The 20215-nt window shown below is 58.0% G+C and overlaps 6 protein-coding genes and 1 pseudogene across 7 annotated transcripts; 3 read left to right on the top strand and 4 right to left on the bottom strand.

Moving 5' to 3' along the window:
• Positions 1-480: 480 nt before the first annotated feature.
• B0I36DRAFT_245025 (dihydroxy-acid dehydratase) lies at positions 481-2788 on the top strand (the record flags this gene model as incomplete). The annotated part of the gene is made up of 4 exons (XM_046150113.1): positions 481-931; positions 1185-1396; positions 1475-1634; positions 1698-2788. 4 exons carry the CDS (start codon positions 481-483, stop codon positions 2786-2788), a joined length of 1914 nt encoding a protein of 637 aa, XP_046011727.1.
• Positions 2789-3012: 224 nt separating this feature from the next.
• On the top strand, positions 3013-4163 carry B0I36DRAFT_132764 (uncharacterized protein). Its single transcript, XM_046148235.1, has 2 exons — positions 3013-3835; positions 4113-4163. Exon 1 carries the CDS (start codon positions 3236-3238, stop codon positions 3734-3736), a length of 501 nt encoding a protein of 166 aa, XP_046011728.1. The 5' UTR covers positions 3013-3235; the 3' UTR covers positions 3737-3835; positions 4113-4163.
• Positions 4164-8152: 3989 nt separating this feature from the next.
• Positions 8153-9045, bottom strand: B0I36DRAFT_132793 (uncharacterized protein). Its single transcript, XM_046148236.1, has one exon. The coding sequence runs from the start codon at positions 8875-8877 to the stop codon at positions 8287-8289; it is 591 nt and encodes a 196-aa protein (XP_046011729.1). The 5' UTR covers positions 8878-9045; the 3' UTR covers positions 8153-8286.
• A 176-nt stretch (positions 9046-9221) lies between these two features.
• B0I36DRAFT_350320 (uncharacterized protein) lies at positions 9222-10937 on the top strand (the record flags this gene model as incomplete). Its single annotated transcript, XM_046156878.1, has 1 exon — positions 9222-10937. The coding sequence occupies one exon, from the start codon at positions 9222-9224 to the stop codon at positions 10935-10937; it is 1716 nt and encodes a 571-aa protein (XP_046011730.1).
• Positions 10938-12305: 1368 nt separating this feature from the next.
• Positions 12306-14347, bottom strand: B0I36DRAFT_291140 (IMP-specific 5-nucleotidase). Its single transcript, XM_046151724.1, has 4 exons — positions 14015-14347; positions 13897-13932; positions 13594-13743; positions 12306-13536 (listed from the first exon to the last, which is right to left on the bottom strand). Exons 1-4 carry the CDS (start codon positions 14037-14039, stop codon positions 12398-12400), a joined length of 1350 nt encoding a protein of 449 aa, XP_046011731.1. The 5' UTR covers positions 14040-14347; the 3' UTR covers positions 12306-12397.
• A 632-nt stretch (positions 14348-14979) lies between these two features.
• Positions 14980-15059, bottom strand: B0I36DRAFT_t102 (annotated as a pseudogene). The gene has a single exon. The product of its transcript is annotated as a tRNA-OTHER (tRNA).
• Positions 15060-15634: 575 nt separating this feature from the next.
• On the bottom strand, positions 15635-19778 carry B0I36DRAFT_270043 (importin-7). Its single transcript, XM_046151268.1, has 7 exons — positions 19400-19778; positions 19125-19203; positions 18524-18990; positions 18262-18446; positions 17012-18201; positions 15958-16947; positions 15635-15898 (listed from the first exon to the last, which is right to left on the bottom strand). Exons 1-7 carry the CDS (start codon positions 19487-19489, stop codon positions 15735-15737), a joined length of 3165 nt encoding a protein of 1054 aa, XP_046011732.1. The 5' UTR covers positions 19490-19778; the 3' UTR covers positions 15635-15734.
• Between the last annotated feature and the right edge of the window lie 437 nt (positions 19779-20215).

The following is a 20215-nucleotide window of genomic DNA, read 5'->3' on the forward strand; positions in this document are numbered from 1 at the left end:
CCGAACCTGAGTCGCCTGCCGGGGCGGCTCGAGTGGAGCCGCTCCTCCACCCCGCTCCGGTCGCCGGACCCCGGGAGCCCGGGCTATGATGTGATCGGCACCAGCACGCATAGCAGGCTCGACCCCGCACGGCCTGGTCGGAGCAAAGTGCTTGCTACGTTTGTGTGTGGAAGGGGCGATGCATGGCGTGATTGGACGGGTGGTGAGCACATATCCAGGCGTGGTCGTCTCTGCAACACCAGCAAAGTGGAATAACGCAGCTGCCAAGTGTTTGTCAGTCAGCGGGTACTCGAGAGAAGACTACAAAGACGTCAAGTTCCGAGGAGGAGACAACCCAAAACTCGCCATCGCATGGGCAGACCCGTGGCAACCCGGAACACTTCCCAGTTAGATCATCTTCCTCCCACTGCACAACCTCAGCGAGACGTCTGCAAAGCCACGGATTCCAAAGTTTGGGCTATTGAACAGCCCCCATTCTCAATGGCTGAACCACCACCACCACCACCCTCAGCATCGTCAACCTCTTACAACCCCCTCGCCGACTACGACCTCACCAGTCCCATCTCCGCCCTGCCCAGCACCGGCCTGCGCCAGAGCCTCCCCGGCTATGGCGACCCGCACTTCGCCTTGTTCCTCCGCAAGGCCTTCATCAAGGCCCTCGGCCTGTCCGAGGACGCCCTGTCCCGGCCCATCGTCGGCATAACCAACACCTTTTCGTCCTTCAACCCGTGCCATGCCAATGTCCCGCAGCTCGTCGAGGCCGTCAAGAGAGGCATCCACCTCGCCGGCGGCCTGGCCATGGAGTTCCCGACCATCAGCCTGCACGAGAGCTTTGCGGCGCCCACGAGCCTGTACCTGAGGAACCTGATGAGTATGGACACTGAGGAGATGGTCAGGGGCCAACCCTGTGACGCCGTGGTGTTAATTGGTGGTGAGTATAGCTAGCTGGATTTCCTTTTTTTGTTTCTGATTCTTCTTCTTCTTCGTTGTTCTATGAAGAGGCGCGGTCTGGTGCCCATCTCATCGAGCTTGTCGTCTTTGTGTTTCTGTGTTTAATACGTGATTACTATGGCGAGTTCTGCTATTTCATTTTAAGCCTCTTTACGACTCCCCTCTTCTGTCTCCGATTCACACATATGGATACACACACAGCTAACCACACGAAACGGGGAACGGCAAAACAGGCTGCGACAAGACGGTCCCGGCACAGCTCATGGGCGGCATATCCGCCAACAAGCCAGCCATCCACCTCGTCACGGGGCCCATGATGCCCGGAAGTCACAGGGGAGTCCGGGTCGGGGCATGCACAGACTGCCGGAGCTACTGGGCCGCGTACCGTGCCGGCCAGATCGACATCGAGGATATCGCTGGGGTGAATGATGAGTTGGCGCCGACGGTGAGGTTCCATTCTTTTTTGTTCTAGAAACTTGTTGCTGCCCTGAAGACATGGCTGACTGTGCATCCACTTCCACAGGCCGGGACATGTGGTGTCATGGGCACGGCAAGCACCATGGCGTGTCTCCTCGTGGCGCTCGGCATGATGCCGCTCAACGGGGCCACGGCGCCAGCCGTCTCGGCTGCCCGGCTCCGGATCGCCGAAGAGACCGGCCGGCTGGCGGTGACTTCTCTGCTGGGTCATGCCAACAGCTTGGCATCTACCTCGACGTCCGCCGAGACACCAACAACAACGAAAAGAGAAGCCCTCCGGCCGCAGTCCATCCTGACCCGGGCCTCCTTCCTCAACGCCATCACCGTCCTCCAGGCCACGGGCGGCTCGACAAACGCCATTGTACACCTCATGGCCGGCATCAACCGGCACCCGACCCTCGCGGGCCCGCCCATCACCCTCGACACCATCGACGCCATCGGCCGCACCACGCCGCTACTCGTCGACCTCAAGCCCAGCGGCGACAACTACATGCTCGACCTGCACGCCTCGGGTGGCATGCCGGCCCTGCTCCACGAGCTGCGCCCCTTGCTACACCTCGAAGCCATGACCGTCACGGGCCGCACCCTGGGCGCCGAGCTGGACGCAAGCATCCGCCGCTCCCCGCCCATCCCGCGAGACCTCGTGGACGGCGGTCGGCACTGCATCCAACCGTTCGACACCCCGCTGTTCCCGGCGTCATCCCTCGTCGTGCTCAAGGGCAACCTGTGTCCCGCTGGAGGCGCTGTGATGAAGGCCAGCGCGAGCAAGGACCGCAGACTGCTCAGGCACACGGGGCCGGCCGTCGTGTTCACCAGCTCGGCCGACCTCGCCGCGCGCATCGACGACCCGGACCTGCCCGTCACGCCGGACAGCGTGCTCGTCCTGCAGGGGATCGGGCCCAGGGGAAACCCGGGGATGCCCGAGTCCGGACTGCTGCCCATCCCTCGCAAGCTGTCGAGGTCCGTGGCGGAAGGAGGGATGGGGGTGGCCGACATGCTGAGGATATCGGACGGGAGGATGAGCGGCACGGCGGGCGGGAGCGTGGTGCTGCATGTCAGTCCCGAGGCGGCGGACCTGGACAGCGTGCTGGGCGTGGTGAGAGACGGGGATCTGATCACCTGTGACGTCGAGGCGCGGGTGTTGCGGTTGGAGGTGGATGATGTGGAGATCAGGAGGAGGCAAGAGGCGCGGAGGGCGGCACTGGAGGCCTTGCCACTGGATCAGCGACCGGAGTGGTATGCGCCGCAGAGGGTTAGAGGGTATCGCGGGTTGTTCTTGAGAGAGGTCCTGCAGGCCGAGGAGGGTTGCGACTTTGCATTCCTGAGGGCAGGAGGGCCGGCTGGTGGTGGTGGAGGCTAGCCCGCGATCTTGATGCAGGCGAGAGTTGCCGTGCTTGAAGACGACTGTGTATGAAGATGACCGTGTACAGCCTTCACAGAAACATAGTGTAATTCGTCTCGAGCCTCCAGTTCGCTTGGGCCCCTCAGCCGAGCATATCGCACTTGTCTTCAAGACCTACTTCTTCGAGATGGCTCCCTTTACACCTAACAGCTTCTAACAATCAGTCGCCACCACAAGACTACTGGAGACATTTCAACAGAGACCCCAAGTCGTCTGACCATGCCACGTTCGCTCCCGACCAGCACTTACCCGAACAGACAACCACCAGAACCGAACTCGCAGAATAAGCGACCAGGACAAGCCTGCTTGCTGGCACGTGAATCAGACCAGCTTCACTGACTGCAAAGTTAGCTGGACTTGTACGGCATTCTTTTTCTCTCTGAGAAAGAGAAACACCCTTGCGCAATGAACCTCCCATATTCCAGTCTGATCATGTACCACCAACTAACACTGGACATGCATCATCATTACTACCATAACCCTCGTGTTGTGTGCGAGGGAAGTCGTCTTTTGCCTCATAGAAGAGAGCCAGACACACCACAGAACCAAAGACATAAGGCACCGAAACTCGCATACACACATATATACACACACACACACACTCTCTCTCTCTCTTCTTTTTATTATTATTATTACTTGACCCATCGATGCAAAAACCCCTCCTCACAGCTTACATCGTCAGACCTACAGGAACACACAGCCGCCATGCAGCTCCCAGTAGTGTGGCTACAACAAAGGTCCCTTTCCCCTTATCATAAATGCCGAGAACACGAGATGCACAGCGCCCTTCACGCAAACCGCCCGGCAATGCAGAGAGACACCCCCGCACCACATCCACGCCTTGTACCCTGCACACAGCTGCTATGTCACGGCACGCGTATGGAATTCACAACCCCTTTGACCTAATACCGTAATCGCCCGAACCTCCACGGAGTCCACCACACCAACTTTGGCGTCTTCTAAGTTTACTCAGTTGCCGGATTTGGAGGAACACCTCCTTTGGGTGTAAGCGTTTTCCATTTCTTTTCTTTTTCTTTCTTTCTTCCAGATTGGAACAGTCACCAGGAGTTCGGCTCCAGTGGGGTTAGTGAGTACTTTTTACACGGGACGAACTCTGATGTCCTGTTCTAGGACTGGATGCTCGCCGCGGTTGTTTGAATTAGAGAAGGAAAGGGACAACGCCGAAAAGGGTTGGCATGAATAGAGAGGGTGTAATTCTGGCATGGCAGACCATATTTCCGCGAAGCAGCGTTATATGCTGATTCGCATGGTGGCGGGGAAGTACAGCGCAACATCCGAACGCCCCGGGGCCACTTACTACATGACACATGAGAAGCACTTTAAGCGAGACAATGTCTAGACATACGTTACGCACGTAAAGGTCAAGAGGGCCACAGGCCCCAAACAGAGCAGGTAATTTTCGGGAGCAGGCTAGGGCAGCAGGATAACGACCCGCACGGCCAGCCAGGTCGCTTCCGTGTCCTAGTTCTTTTGTTCCAAGCCTACGGTTCTACCATAGTAAGCGCCATATGTATGTACCCTGTAACAAGCTCCATGGGTCTCGGTACACAACAAGGATGCAATGACGCACACACAACTACATAAATAGCGCAAACACAGACACGGCACAGAGGGAGAAGACACGCGGAGACAAAAAACAAGCTCCCGTGTTTCTCCGAACCGGCCCCCTAAAAATGGCATGTGAAGAGTGCCGCCCACATTCCGTAAGTCCGGACACGCGAAGAGAGAACAGGCGTAGAGGTATAGAACACGACAGCTGGACAAACACGTGCCTCAAGAGCAAAAAAAAAAAAAAAAAAAAAAAAAAACCCCAAAGTGTCTTCCCCGTGGGGGAGGGCGAGACTGGCTGAAGTTTGCGTCGCCACGGCATCTACCGGCTCCGGTGACTGGAAACCCGGGGGGGGGGGGTAACATGCAGCTCCTTCCCCATGGGGGCTTGGCTTATCCTGGACTCTTCAGGCTCTGCCTCTCTCTCTTCTTGTGCCCAACCCAACTGTGCCCGTCAAAAGCTGGGGCAGCCCGTGGGGTGCTCTGGGGAGGGACCTAATCACAGTACATACACACGAAAAGCCCATGTGTAATGTAAATGCGGGACCCCCACAAATCAAAGCCCTGTTCCAGATCTCTTCTACACAGGCTGTAGGCTAAATGGCGCTGTGCTGTTGCAATGCACGTCCCTCCACCCCCCCTTTCAAACCTCGAATTGGGAAGCCCGGGATCTCGTAACGACGAGATGCCACTCCTGATGGACACAGGATTGCGGGCAGGCTGCAGCCATGGTGGTGGTGTGGGGTGTGGGGGGTGGGATTTTGGCCCCCCTGAGCCTGGTCGACGAAATACCCAACCCAGCACACACTCTTGGATGCTGTACTAATTACTCTCTCTCTCTCTCTCTCGGTAGTCGGCTCGTGCCGTCCGAGTATGACTGATCGCCCTTGGAGTGACTGGACTCTTGCGTAGATGCGCGTGCGATACCATGATCTCTCATCTGATCTCATCTTGCAAAGACGCTGCTGGCTGTGTTCTCTGGAGTGAGGGCTGGCAGGACAGCGGCGTCTCTTCGGCGCACCGAGACGCGGTCCGTCCCAGCATTGCCGTGCTCATCTGGAAGGTCGCCAGCGGGTTTAGGGTAGTTAGTTAGCGCCCGTTGGCTCGCCATTGCTGTCAGATGAGCAATCTCCCAAGCTTGCACACTACGGGCAAACACGGCCCGGGATGAGACGAGGATCGCGAGCCTGGCCTGGCCTGGCCTGTCCTGTCCGTTCAGCCTGTCTGTCGAGCTGCTGCACGTGAGCACTTGCAGGGGCCGACTCAGTCAAGTCAGTTCACCAGGGCCAAACTCTGTCCGCAACTGTCGACACCCAAGATGAACGCAACCCCCTCATGACATGGTAATAGGCTGGCAGCCCAAAACCTGCAAAGTGTGGGGTACAGCAGTGGCCGCCGTCCATTCCCCACGACTTGTCGCATTGGCAGCATTCATTTCCATGGAGCGTAGCTTTCCGGCCACGGCCAAAGAGAGCCGGAGACAGAACTTGCAGCCAAACGCTCCCCCCTCCCCCAGAATTATGCAAATCCGCCGGAAACCCAAGAGCACTCACTGCCTGAAGGTACGCTCTCACAGCACTGACAGCCTGTATACAAGCAGTTCCAGCAACCCACATCCTTTGAGCCAACATCTGACAAGGTCGAGAAAGCATGGCAAGAGGAGGATGGAAAACGTCTTTTGCGAGCTAATTAGCCGCCCGACTCCGCACGCACGCACACCGGACCGGGCCAGGCCAGTGCGAGGGCGAGGGGCGTTCAGTGCAGGTGTGGCACAGGACGCGGCGGGTCCCCGGGCCTTGAAGCCATCGTGAAGAAAAAAATCGGGCAAAAAACAAGAAAGAGGATTCCCCCCATAAGCAAACACACGACAGGATATCGCGCCGAGAGATGTGGAGTTTGAGCAACCAAGGACCCTGCAGGCGCTAGCAGGTCATGAGGGCAAAAACGACAGGCCTGTACAGGGCTTCTGGCGCGGGGCCAAGGCGGAGCCCATGGAAAAATCGACGACGCTTGCCTTGACACGGGGTGCCGTTGGTTCGTCCGGTCGTTCGTTCGCCTGCAAGCTTGTTGGACCTGCTACTTGCGCGCGAGCCCTGCCTGCCTGCAGCTGGGCGGGCGGGCTCTCCAGGAGTGGACTTTCGCTCGGGAGGCGAGGGAGAGCGACTCGAGACTTGCCGCTTCTGGCGGCCGGGATGCATCCACGATTTGTCTGTGACGAGACCCTGCTGGACCCTGAATTATGCACTGGGCAGCAGCTGCATGCACGACCCCGAAATTCGACACCAAAGACTGTAACTAGGAGCCCAGCCAGAGTCCTCTGGCAGCTGCTGGATGGAATTGTCGTGGTCAACGATGCATCCTGACGACGATGGGTGTGGTGGACAGTCCCAAGCCCGTGGACTGTTGACTAGATTGGCGAATCCTGGGGAGGGTCTCAATGGACGATGGATAATACCATACCTAGTCCATGTCGCGGGCGGGAGCGGTGTGGCGCCGACTGCACGGGTGCATGGTGCAGGAGTGGCTGCACCACCCACGACAAACGACGGCTGGGATGCCAGCCTCCTTTCAGGCGGCCAGGCCGCGCGACTGGGCACCAAAGATAGGGTTGCGCAGTGCAGCATCGCTAAGCTGGTGGCTGCGAGGGATGCCAGTGCAGTAGGATGGGATAGGATAGGACAGGGCAAAGTTGGAGGGATGGACGAGATGGGAGAGGCCCCTCCCTAGCTGCAAACCACGGGCCGCGCCTTGGTGCCCTTGCAGGGTGCGCGAGTCCGGATGAGACACTGGCAAGGGAGAGAGAGGCAGCCGTGTGCTGGATGTGATGTATGTATGTTGCGTTGGCCTGCAGGATGGCAAATGGGATTGGATGATGTGATGCGTGGGATGAAGGAGCGGGACAGGTTGCCGTTGGCAATCAGAGATGCAGCTGACTGACTACCTGACTGACTGACACACTGCAGGCTGGCTGCACCTCGCTCTGATGATGGATTGCCTCGGGGCATGGCATACTTCTGAGCCTGCAGGCATCACACGCAGCCAACAATGCTAATTAATGATTTCCAAACCAAGGGACGACAGCTCTTCAACGCAACAGCAGCATACAGAGTAGTGCACGGCAGACATGTGACCGTGCAGTGCAGGCGCCGCCGCCTAACCTGTGTATGGGCGAACTCTGTGGACATCGACGGGGAACCACCACAATGCAGCAGCCGAGCTTGGATTCGGGCATGTGCCGAGATGAAACCTCGAGCGAGGCCCATTGTAAAAGCACCAGAGCACTGCGACATGTGTGCCAGCCCTGTCTGGCATTGTCGGCGCCGGCTGTCTCCTGTGCGAGCCGAGGGTGGTGGGTGGTGGTGGTGTGTAGCACTGGGCCGTCCGTGCTGAGACAGGCACCAGCCAGAGACAGCACACCCTTTTCCAATACAGGACAGGACAGCTGTGACCCCTTGTTTTTCTTCCTTGGGGCTTCTTTCGCCTTATTACTGCGTGGTGGTTATTAGCAGCACACCCTCTAGTTCTTCTGGATGCAACCCCCCCTCCAAAGGCGCCGCGCCATGCCCAAAAGAGGCGCCGACACAGTAAATAGCCGAGCGACGGTGCCCCTGGCCGGGCCATTGCCCGTCGACGATCCGGGCCCTGTGATTCGGCCGCCACCCAGCGCCGGAGCCCTCGTGCGCCCTGTTTCCCCATACTATGGTATCGACTCTCTCGTCCGTCGTCATTCTGCCTGCCTCGCCCTGCGATGCCAATCCGTCCGTCCCAGTCTGGCTGACTGGCCACAGTACGTACCATTGCGCGTCGATCTGCCGCTACCTAAGGCAAGAAGCCCGCCCGTCATCTAAAACGACACCTGCACCCCCTTCCCGTCCGTCCCCTTCATGTCAATGGATGCTTGCTTGTCTGCTTGCTTCTCTCCGACCCCTTCTTCCTCGACACACGAACAAAAACCGTCCACCTGCCGCGAGGAGAAAAGGAATAAATCCATACGACGACCGCTTTCTTCTACCGACTACAAGAGCATGGAAACCGCGCCGGCAGCTTCCCTCGCTACCAGACCCGTCGAACCCTGCACCCTTTGCTGGTCCAGCACACCGCATCGCAAGTACCTGTTGTAGCCTCTCTATTCGCCCTGCACCAGCGAGCCGCCCCATCTCGGGCCTTTTGCGCCGTGGACAGCGCACGCACGAGCGACTCGAAACGCGCACCCGTTCCCGCCCGGGGCATTCGTCTCGTCGCCATTCGTCAGCCAGGGACAGGCAGGTCGGTACCTGGCGCGACCCCGTCGGCCAGCACTCGGAGCCATCCAGGACAGCAGACCCAGGGGACCCGCTTGCCACGTCGAACCCGCACGCATAGCGACCCAGCCCAGCCCAGCCAGCCCAGCCCGAGCCGCAACACCGCCAGTCCGCAATCTCAGCCTTGGCCTTGCTTAAACTGTGGTCTTGTCCCTCGCCAATTCTCTCGTGTGTCATCCAACATTTCCATCACGATACCTGCGGCGGCATACATTTCGCAGCCTCTCTTCGAGCATTCCAACCCATTCCAATCCCTTAGCGTGCCCCTTTCTGGCCTTGCTCCGGGCCGCTTACTTTGCGACTACACCCCAAAGAGGCACTGGTGTCTCTGGCCGTACCTCGGACCCCACGCGGCAGGCCTACGAGTCACTCCCTACGTCAGTGCCCGGCAAAACCGCCTTGGTTCCTGACTCTGTCCCCCCCAATAATTACGACATATATCCATAACCTGCGCCGCCCACCACGTGCCCGCCTGCCCTACGCCCAATCGCGGCACTCTCGGCGCAATCACAATGCTCACAATGTCGCGACTGCCGTCCGACTCGTTCCTGCCCTCAGGCGGCATGTTTGACCACAACGACCCGTCCGGCTTCTATCGCGGCAACGACGTCTCACCTTTGTCCCTCCCACACGCCCTCCACCACGCTCCGGGCCAGCAGTACTTCGACACTCTTGCACAGCGCATCGCCGCGCACCCGGCGTCGATACCCGTCCCCAACAGTCGCTCCTCCCGTCTGAGCCCCCCCGCCTCAGATCTCGACAAGAGGACACGCAGTCTGTCTCCGTCCAGGCACTCCTCGTCACAGGCCTGGATCGGCTCCCCCTCCATCTCCGCCGTCAGCAACGCCTCGCTTGCGACCTCGCCCGACAACAGCCTTGATGCGTCAGCGTTGGCCCTCCAGCTGCGACGCGTCACCTTGCAGAACCGCAGGCTTCTCGAGAACTGGGAGGCGGAACGTACACACCTAGAGGCGAACCGAGCCCGGGCCGAGGAGGTGTATCGCGAAGAGCGCGAGATCATGGACGAGGAGCGCGACTTGTGGATGCAGCAGAGGACGAACCTCGAACTCAAGATTATCGAGCTGGAGCAGAGAGCCCAACTGGCCGAGACCCAGTGTGATACCTTGGCCCGCCAGCTTGATTTCATGAGCAAGCAAGCTCGCGCCTCATCAAAAGCACAAAGCCCAAGCGGGACTTCTCGCACATCTTCCAAGAACCAGAACCGGAGTGCGTCCACGAGCCCTTCGGCCAGCGGCAGTGCCTCCATAAAGTTCCTCAGCCCTAAAGACGGCATCTCCCCACTGACCGGCAAGCCGTTTGCCGGCACAGGTGTCACTATGCCCGAGTCAAAACCTTTCATTCCGCTGGATCCTCGGATGCAAGGCCCTTCACCAGGCTCCGGATCTCCCAACGAGTGCCCTTCTCAGGTCCCATCGATCGACGTGAGCGAGGTTGTGCCGCAGCTCGAAGGCATCCGTCTCAAGCAGCCCACACTCGAGAAGCCGACCTTCACCATCGTCGAGCCACCGTCGTGCTCTCCGCCCGCAGCCAAGGCCAGCAGTCCCTCTGCTGGATCACCTGCTGGATCACCTGGCAGCAAGGCGCGCACTTCTCCCGTCGAGAGAGCAATTCAGGCTCTACAGGCGCCCGAGGCGAGCAGACTCACCATGCACGCCGGCCACACACCGAATCATTCCATGTCCTTCTCCAAGCTGCCGACCTTGATGTCCACAGCCACAGCCAATACAGCTGGCTCGTCTGGCGCAGTCACACCAAATGAGGGGAATGTCGAGATGGCAGGCTCTGGTCTGGGTAAGCCGGCCGCCGGCGCTTTCGAGATCGTGCCGTCACACGGAGAGGACGCGCAAGCCGTCTCCGAGGACCCTCATGCTATTTTCGAGCCTAGTGAGGGCGATCGGCCCTTGACGGGTACCACGCACCTCATGAACCGGCCGGCTGTCGACGAGCCTTTCCTTCAGCTGCTATCGGAGAAACTGCAAAGCGTCGACCCTACTCCGACGGTCGTCCGCAACACTCTGTCAGAGGAAGCCGAGGCCGAACTCACGCGGCAGACTCCAGCGCCTGCCCCTGCTGCAGATGTCCCAGCTAGCAAGGAAGATGCGACAGACACGCCGGAAGCGCCCGAGCAGATCGAGGAAGACATTCCTCTCAAGTTCAAGACGGGCAGCAACTTTGGCCTTCCTTTCGGCGATCTTGGTTCTTTGGGCAAACACTAGAAGCGCGGACCGCAGTGGCCGATTCACCTGGCTGGTCCCAGTGGAGCCATCGACACGGCTCTGCAAGTCGAGGCCTCCAAAAACGACGGTGTCTGTTCAGACATTCTGTCAAATAATGGCATGGGCTCGCTCAAACTGGTCAGTGCTCAGCAGTCTTCCGGAATGTCTCGGAGCTGTGAAACGCAGGAAGAGCAGATCAACAACCGCTCCGGGGATCCGCTCGCTTGCCCAAGATGCCATCAGCCACCCACAACTCACGACTACGGTATCACGCGCCCAATTGAGAACTGCAGCCCCAGCTGCAAGACTATCGTCATGTTCTCCGGTGCGGATGTGCCTTTGAGACTGGTGCAACGCGACCAATCCCGTTGATATTCACAGCCCTCGTGTCTACCACACTTGTCACGCTTTACAAACCATCAACAATATTTTCTTGTCATTCAAGCCGCAAGCCCCAACATACCCCATTCAGCAGCGTTCATCGTTACACAGCACATAGACCAGCATGACCCCAGACTGGAAAACAGTTGATTCATCATGATACACTATTATGACATGGCCGGCACTTTCTGGCTCCGTTTTTTCTACAGTTTGGCACAACACAATACCCCCTTTTTGTTTTCTTTCCATTTTCTCTCCCCCCTTTTGTCATTGCTCCATGGGAGAACCTGTATATGAAATGCATATAAGATGCAGGGCGAGGCGAGGCGCAGCACGTATTGTGCACATTTCTTATTTTACTGTCTTCCGGACGAACTTGAAGACGAAGCATTCATGTAGAGAGGCATTGCTCGTCAGTATGAGCATGTGATGTGGTATGGCACAACCCTAGGGAGGATACAAGGACCACAACCGTCCCATGTTGAACGGATCCATGGAAAGGAGAGCGAGGATCCAACAACATCTTCATCCAAGGATGACGACAATGAAAAAATTGTACAATGATCCGTCCTGGATTCTATATGCATTAGCACAAGACGAGGCGCGCAAACCAACATGTTTGATGCATAGCACGCAGTGTGTGCCTCTTGGCCTTGCGTGTCAAATCATGTCGTGCGCAGTGTATTGGATTGTCTTGTGAGGATGTAGGAGACATGACCGTTCTGGATGTGGCACTAAACCATGGTAGTCGTGGCACAACCGACTTGCCACCATCCCCCGCAGAAAGCACAACAAGAGAACAGGTATCTCGACAAAAAATCAAGCCAGGGCTATTCGCAGAGCCACCGCGTACGTACAGCTCTGTGAGCCTTTTTACTGGTGGTCTACTGGGGTGCTGGGGCGACAACAATCTCTCTCTCCCCATGAAGAATTCAGACCGTCATTACATTAGGGGTTACTGTACTCAAGGAAGCAATCTCATGGAGCGATCGGGCCAATATATCAAGTCCCATTTGTCATTTCAGCCCTTCCCCAGGCCCAGAGAATGGCTTAGAATTCTCAACGCTCCATATGTACCACTAGCTAATCTTCTTGCCCATGAACCCCGCAAGCTCGTCCAACAGCTCGACCGTCTCGGCTGGGTTGGCGATCCAGGCCGTGGTGCCGACGCTGCGGGCCTTGAAGTCGTTGGCGCCGGCGCTCAGGAACTGGTCGCCCACGTGCAGCGTCTGGTCGCCCTTGATCATGCCCTCGTCCGCGGGGCTCGACCCCCCAAACCACTTCTGGCAAACGCTCACGCCCCACGACTTGTCGCCAATGTCGACAAAGACGTCGCGGCCTCCGTTGAACGCGCAGAAAGGGACAACCCTGTTTACTCCGCCGCCGCCTCCGTTCTTGTTGTTGTTGTTGTTGCTGCTGCCGGGGGCGGGGGCGGACGACGTGTGGTCTGCGCGCACGCTGAGCTCCAGCGTCTTCTGCACCACGAGGACCGTCTCCTCGAGCGACTCACGGGGAATCCTGACCTTGGGGTCGGTTGTGATGATGCCCACCGCGCGGTCCTTGCGCATCAGCGTGGCCGGGAGGTTCATGCTTTTGATGCAGTCGCGCAGCGCGGCCTCGGCAATGTCGAGCAGCCGGTTGATGCTGTCCTCGCTCCAGGCCTGCATCTCCGGGGTGAGCCAGCGCGAGCGGGGCACGGGGCTGAGCAGGAACTCGGAGGTCGGGTCGAACTCGAAGAGGTAGTTTGCCTCGCCGCCCATGATGACAATGTTGTGCCGCTGGGCCGGGGTGAGCGTCTCATCGGTGGCAATGGCGTCCAGCAGGCCGTGCAGGCGCGAGTAGTAGCGCTCCGAGGTGGTGTAGCCCGCAGCCGTGACGATGCCGATTTTGACGTTCTTGCGCATGAGGTCGAGCATGCGCGGGATGACGGGGTTGTCTATCTCGAGGGACTCGCCGTCATCATAAAGTGTGACGTCTCCATCAAACGTGGCGAGCTGGAGGGAGCCGTAGGTGGTGACGGCCATGAGCTGCGCCGTGTTGAGGATCAGGCGGACATCATTGAACGAGGGCGAGACGTAACGCCGCGACGAGATGTACCGCTTGCGGTCCTGCGACTTGAAGGCCGCCTCGAGGGGCAGCCGCGTGAAGAAGCTCCCAATCGTGGGTACGAGCATTTTGAGCTTCGAGGGCAGTGGGTGGACAGCCTGCTCGAGGCGAACTGTGCTTCTGCGTGAGTGGCTTGGTAGGAACGATGGAGAATGGCAAAGCAACATACTGTGGTCGTCGAGCATCGTCTCGACATCGCGCATAATCTCCGCATAGCGCCGGTGCGCCTCCTCTGACATTTCCGTGACGCCCACGTCAAAGACGCCCGTCGGCTGCGAGTACAGCACAAACGGCACGGCGAGAAGGCCCTTGATCCATTCTGTCTCCGTGTCAGCCTGAGTTCTCCGTCCGGATGGCCAACGCCTTGTTGACTACTCTGTATTACGTCTGTCCCCTTAGGCCGGACGGGACGACATCCGTCACTCCCGCGAACGCCCAGCGGGTGGTGGTGATGAGAAAGTGGCCAATTTACCTATGAACTGATCTCTCCGGTGTGTCTTGAGCGCGTCTGCCGCATCGAGTCAGCACTCTGCAAATGGGCGGCATGGGTTGGCAGCAAGCCCGGGTCAGTGTTGGGGCTTCAGACTTACATTCCACGCGATACCTGGTCGTCATTGTGCTGGTTGGGGAGATGCAGGGGTACTCGGGCCCTCGTTGTGGGCAGCGGAATGCCTACGAGTGCTGCTGCTGGGAAGTGCTGGTCACGAGCTCCTTTGAGGGCAATGTGCTTGGATGACGAGAGAGTGACCAAGGTTGTTTGTTGTAAAGGGGAAGGCAGATGAAGACAACGATGATGATGCTGAAGTGTCCAGACCGAGACACGGCAGACATGTACAAGCTCCTTCGAGGCAAGTAAGGCCGAGTCTCTCTCTGGAGTGCGGCGTTGGCCGCGTGACTGGGGCCAGCCAGCCAGCCAGCCGCTGATGTCCGACGGTGGGGAACGAGGGACAGTATGTACTCCGTAGCAGCTAACCTTTCAGATACACCTCCGGCCGCGGGCTGCAGCGCCCACCAATGACTTGTCGGCGCCCTTGCAAAGGCCACGCCTACGAGGCCCGGACGGACGACGAGACTGCAGCGGCCGATGGCTGTATCGTGTGTTTGTCCCGTGGTTCACCGCTGCTCACATGCTGCTGCTGCTGCTCCTTCACCTTGTCCAAGCCTGGCAGCCAATGGCAGGCGTCCACCTCGGCAGCTGCAGCTGCAATCCAGGGGCACCTGCCCCGCGTTGGGGTAGCTGCTCGTGCAACTGCCGCTGCCCAAGGTCAACAACACATCTGCTCCCTCGTTCCAGGTGGCCCATCACCGTCAGCACCATCTGCGAAGCCAGCGACCCTAAACACCCGGCAGTTCCATCAATTCACTCCGAGGCGTCTGGTGCCCCTGGCACCATGCAAAAAGGAGGAACTCTGTTCCTCAGGCCATGTTAGTGAAAGCGCATCCAAAAAAAAATTGGGCGTTGAACATCTGAGATGTCCGCTGTCACTAGCGACGCGAGCAGGATTTGAACCTTGATTGGGTGTTAACACTCTGTTGTACCGAGTGAGATTTGTTGAATCCGGAGGATGACTAACCTGCGCTCCCGAAGGAAATAGATTTCTAGTCTATCGCATTAGACCACTCTGCCATCGCGCCAGAGATTGATGTTATCAGCCAGGCCGTTATGCTCCTATATATATCGTCTCTCGACGCTGCGCCCTTCCGGCACTGTCCTTGCCATGTCCGATCACTTGTTCCAGCACATCCTGGGCCTGATTGAAGTTCCTTCTTTTCCGCATTTTTATGGGAGTGTCACACTATTCTAACTAATTCTTATGATGCATTTCTTAATGGCCTTCTCTTCTGCCCGCATTCTAGGCTGCCATAAATCCTGGGAATGCCCTCCTCCGGGCAGCCCTAACCACCAAGATGCTCCTGGAGATGAGGCTACAACTATTGGAGTCAATCCAACGACAGCAAAAGGAGCGAGATATGTCGTCTGCGTGGGGTATTTATGGGGAACGCTGGGCCGACACAAGCAATACACAACAGTCCTTTCCTACGTTCCAAACGGAGACAATCCAGCACATGCCTGTTCCCTCTCCTTCACCGGGCCCATTAGCTCCCCAAGCTTTTTGACTGCATCTGCAGTTACCTGCTGCTCATTTATGGGCTCCTACCCTGTCAGCCTCTTCGGATTCCATTCAACCCGCCCAAAGCTCGCAGCCATGGACCACCGACACCACCACCCAATAGAGGGCTTCCCTGCCGGACCAACACCGGGAGATGGCGTCATTGCCGCTTCAACTCGCCTTGGAGCGCATCACGGCTTTACCTAGCACCGCCGTTCGCAGCATCACCCTGTTGCGCCTGGGCGGCGAGCTGGGCCGCGACCGTCTCAGCCTGGCCCACAGCGTGCTGGACGACGGCCTGCTCATCGGCAGAAAGGTGACTCGCCAAGCCTTGGTAGAATTGTGGGTTCTCTTGTTGCATTTCTGTCGAACGCGTCAGTGGACTGTTCCTTTGCTCCTCCCAAGTCAAGCGGGACACTTACTCATCAAAACACCACGGAACAGCTGGTAAGGCTCGACCCGGTCCAGAGGCGATTCAAGCAGGACGCTATCCTCACCAAGCTCGTCATCCGAGTCATCGGCTTCTCTGTACGTATTCTCGATCTGGCTGAACTTGGCGGCCTCCTCGTTGAGGAATTCGAGGTAAGCTGTGCTCTCGTCACGGCCCTCGGTGGCCTCATCGCCACCTTCCTCGGCAGCCCAGTTGGCCTCATCGCCATCCCACTCATCCTCGTCCTCGTAGTCGTAGCTGCTTGGGTCGAACGAGAAGTCGTCCTTGAGGGCCTCTTCACGGTTCTTCATGGCGCTGGGAAGCGTCTTGAAGAGCGTTGTGATGCCCTGCAGAAGGCGTGGCCAGCCAGTTGAAACGCTTGCTGGGATCTGATCGGGCGAGAGGTTCAGAAGCGACACAATGGCAACAATGCAGAGCTTCTTGTCGTGGACCCGGCTGAAGCTGTCCATGCTGCCGAACCACAGGCTGAAGAACTTGTTGGTCCACTGCTTACTCTCGAGAACCTGCAGGGCCAGGATGGGATTGTAGTAAATGGCGTTGATGACCATTTCCAGCAGGTGAATTTTGTACGACTTGACCTTGACGTCACTGCCGTTGAGGACCATCATGGCCATGCTGATGAAGCCAGTGACCTGCTGGTCGATGCTACCACGCAAGCTGAGCATCATGGCCTCGGCGAGCTTGCACGCGCAGATTCGGTCAACGCCGCCGACCTTGGGGTCGGAAAACATGTCCTCCACCATTCCGTACAGAGCCTGGACATACTCGGGCTTCTGAGCCAGGGCACCAGCTCCGTACTGGACAAAGTTGTCGAGGGCGGGTAGCATGTCCTCAAGGTAAAGCTCGGCGCCAGACTTGAAGGTGGCGTGAATGAGCTCAAAGGCCTGCCACATCGTTGGCGAGATAGCCTTGGCAGCAAACGTGCAGCTGTCAATGATTTCAAAAACTTCGTTGTATAGGTCTGTTTCTGTGTTAGCGAAATCAGTGGGCGGTGATGAAGAGTGGGATAATAGAAACCAACATACCATAAAGCTTGTTCTGGAGAGTAATTTGAATGACAGGCATCAAGACCGACTCAATGTGGAGCAAAACGTCGGGTGTGCTCTCCAGCGTCAGGATCAAAGTGCCTATTGTTTGCAGGACACCAAGTGCAGTGATGCTCTTGTCGTCAAGGTAGTCACCATAGTCTCCATCGTCACCGGCGCGGGCATCGTTCTTTTCGACGAGCTCACGGACGATGCGGAGGTAAGTGTCGCGCAGCTGCTCACTAAGCGCAACTGCGAAAGGCGTCAACTCAGCAGCGAATACCTCGACAAAGTCCTCCATGACGTTGGCAAGAGCGTCAATGTCGCATTCGTTGGCAAGCTTGAGTAGCTGCTGCATGATGGTCGGAATAGACTGCTGCATGCTGGTACGGATGACGTCGTGACGGATGAGGGGCTGCAGAGCCAGGGCGGCAGTGACCCGGACAGGAAGATCGGTGTCGGCCATGCAGTTGAGAATGTTCTGATAAATGACGAGCAGATTGTTCTGGTCCTTGAAGTTGAGCTGCTCAAACTTCTCGATGGTGTCGCAAGCCCGGGCGCGTAGGTATCCTTGGGGACTCTTGAAATCGGGGAAAACGTAGCGGACCAAGAAGTATTCGACCTGGTCGGCAATAGGGCTCTTTTTGCCGAGCAGAACCGGTGCAAGCGTGCCAATCATGCGCATGGCACCCTCCTTTGCGACATGGTTCTTCTTTCCCTCCTCGGCCTGCTCGTACTCGTTGACGACAGAGTTGACAAAGGTCAGCAGCTCGAAGGTCTGCTTTCTGCGGACCTTGGTCAGAGTCACGAGGAAGTTCGTGGCAGCGACATGTGGCGAAGAGACCTCCTCGTAGAAGTTCAGCTTGCGGTGAAGGTACTCCTCCGGCTCATCCTCGAACTTCTCCAGATCCTCGGCCGAAAGGCACATGACGGGGAAGACCAAATGCGTGACGAGGTTGGTCAGGTGAGGCTTCAGATGTGTCCACATCGACTTGGGTCTGCAACACTCATCCAAGTAGACCAATGTGTACGACAAGCAAGGCTTGCTGAGCCAAGCAGTCTTGCTGACCCATTTCTCAATCTCCTGCAGATAGTGCTTGAGGATTTCTGGTGCGATGGTCGACTCGAACTCTTTCGCAAATCTCGTGACGTCGTCGCCCTTTGATGTGATACTGGCAGGGTTTCCGTGTCTACTTGGGTTAGCGATGAATCGTCCAGAATTCGAGACACGTTTTCAAACGCCAACTAACCTGATCCACAGTCTATTGAGATTGAAGTATGCCCACTTCTTGGCCTTCCACCAGTGGTGTCGCTCACGCTCGTCGAGATCTTCGGACATGGCAGCTGCGGGGATGGCCTTGGAGACGGTGTTCAGGAAGATGGTACACCAGCCGATATTGACATCGTGTTGGCGCAGGAAGCTGGATAGTTCGAGCTGGACAGAGGGAGGCTACAGTCAGCACAAATTCTTGATCATGTTGATCGCTGTACAGCAGCCGTCCCGCATCTTACCCATGTTGCGTGCTTGTATGCCTTGAGGGCAATGTGGAGCATCTCCGCGGCCTCATTGCTCTCCTGGTTGACAAGCTCCTGGCAGATCTGGAGTAGTCGGGGAAAGCTGGCCTCCACGATCTTGTCAAACTCGGCTCGGCCGTTGTCTTGCGATCCCTTGAAGCGGTAGGCCCGGCAGGTGACGAGCAGACACTGGAGACCAGCAAGCACCGAGGAGGGGTCGTTCGCGTGGAGCAGATTCAGGGTAACGTCCATGAAGTTGGGCCACTTTCCGGGGAAATCGAAGTGCAAGATGCGCTGGATCATCTGCAGAATCTGTTGCCGAGCCGGGCCCTGGGAGGCTGCCAGGATGGGCAGAATGCGGTCACGGAACCGTTGCTTCTCATCTTCGGCAATGAGCGTCTCGTCCGGGTAATGGTCACTTTTCGACCAGCCGCGGTTTGTGCGGTTCTTGAGGTAGATGACAGCTACAAGGATCTGGTCAGCGACATGGTGATATCTGAGTGGCCATATCGTTTCGAGGTCGGTGATGGCATGGCGGGGTCAAAGTCGGTGGACAGGACAAGGCGGATATAGTGATCGAGGGGTAGCGTAAACATACTCGAGAGGCGGACATCATCCTGGGGCTCGGCGCCAAGGATCTCGACGAGGACATCGGTGAAGCCGGCGTGACTCTCGGCCTGGAGACAAAGTCGGCGGTTAGCTTACGAACACTGGTCGAGAAGCGCGAGAAAAGATGTGACGATCCTGCTTTGGCATATGATTACGACCGAGGAGCCAACGCAAGACGGCGAGCAACAAGACTCTTCAAAAAGGCCAGCTCGCCAGCCTGACCGCCCACTGGAGAGGATTTGGAACATGGGAAATGCGACGTACCGCCTTGAGTTCGAGCTCGGCAGCTCGTCGCACGTTGGCGTCGGCCGAGAGGGAGCCGACGATGCGACTCCGAATGGCTTCGGCGTTCATGGTGGGCAAGACGTCGTCGGCACGACCAGGGCAGGTGCTGCGGTTTGGCGTTGAGGGCCGGCGATGCGGAGATGGGAGGTGTTTGCTATGCCAGAGAGGGCGTCCGTGTCCAGAGGAGCGGGCAGACGACGGTGGTGGGGGGAGGTTGCTCTCTCGATGGGAAAAAAAGAGGTCCGTCGCCGGGGAGCGGAATCGAGGGCTGGCAGACAGACGGGGAAGGGGGGGTTGTTTCTTGTGCTGGCCCAGGCCAGGCTGTGTCAGCTCTCGCGGGCAGGGCGGCGGCAGTCCCTAAGGTACAGAGAGGGCGGGCGGGCTGGCTGCAGCGGCTGTGGTGACTTGCAACTTAGCGGCAGTTCTGGACTGCCAGCCAGCCATGCCCGGGCAGCTCTCAATCTTCACCACTCACGCTCCTTGACGCTGCTCGGGCTTGTCCAGCAGCCAGACGGTCTTTGCCTTGAGAAGCGGCTCCTCTCTCTCTCAGCCTCTACGTTGGTCGGGGCATTTGCCCGAAACCTGTGGCGGACACTTTCACGGCGGGGGGCCCAAGGGACCTGCACTGCGGTTGCAGCACATCCGCACAGCACATCTACACACGAAATATATATCCCTGCATCGTGCTGCCGTCGCTCGGGTCTGATTTCTCACGCGCGCGCTTCCAAGGCAGTCGACAGCATCAATGATGGCTCTATCTGGGTTTTGCGATTGTGTTTTGACACCTTCCTTGCG

The sequence above is a fragment of the Microdochium trichocladiopsis genome (genome assembly GCF_020744255.1).
Source record: "Microdochium trichocladiopsis strain MPI-CAGE-CH-0230 chromosome Unknown B0I36scaffold_6, whole genome shotgun sequence".
Lineage (NCBI taxonomy): Eukaryota > Fungi > Ascomycota > Sordariomycetes > Xylariales > Microdochiaceae > Microdochium > Microdochium trichocladiopsis.

What these genes read in the sequence shown, in the direction of transcription:
- B0I36DRAFT_270043 (XM_046151268.1), bottom strand. Translation starts at nt 19,489, where the DNA reads ATGAACGCCGAAGCCATTCGGAGTCGCATCGTCGGCTCCCTCTCGGCC. An exon ending in GGATGATGTCCGCCTCTCGA is followed by an intron (nt 18,991 to 19,124) that starts GTATGTTTACGC and finishes AGATCCTTGTAG; the next exon opens with CTGTCATCTACCTCAAGAAC. An exon ending in TCTCCAGAACAAGCTTTATG is followed by an intron (nt 16,948 to 17,011) that starts GTATGTTGGTTT and finishes ACACAGAAACAG; the next exon opens with ACCTATACAACGAAGTTTTT.
- B0I36DRAFT_132793 (XM_046148236.1), bottom strand. Translation starts at nt 8,877, where the DNA reads ATGACACACGAGAGAATTGGCGAGGGACAAGACCACAGTTTAAGCAAG.
- B0I36DRAFT_291140 (XM_046151724.1), bottom strand. Translation starts at nt 14,039, where the DNA reads ATGACGACCAGGTATCGCGTGGAAT. An exon ending in CCGGAGAGATCAGTTCATAG is followed by an intron (nt 13,744 to 13,896) that starts GTAAATTGGCCA and finishes ACACGGAGACAG; the next exon opens with AATGGATCAAGGGCCTTCTC. An exon ending in GACGATGCTCGACGACCACA is followed by an intron (nt 13,537 to 13,593) that starts GTATGTTGCTTT and finishes GCAGAAGCACAG; the next exon opens with TTCGCCTCGAGCAGGCTGTC.
- B0I36DRAFT_132764 (XM_046148235.1), top strand. Translation starts at nt 3,236, where the DNA reads ATGAACCTCCCATATTCCAGTCTGATCATGTACCACCAACTAACACTG.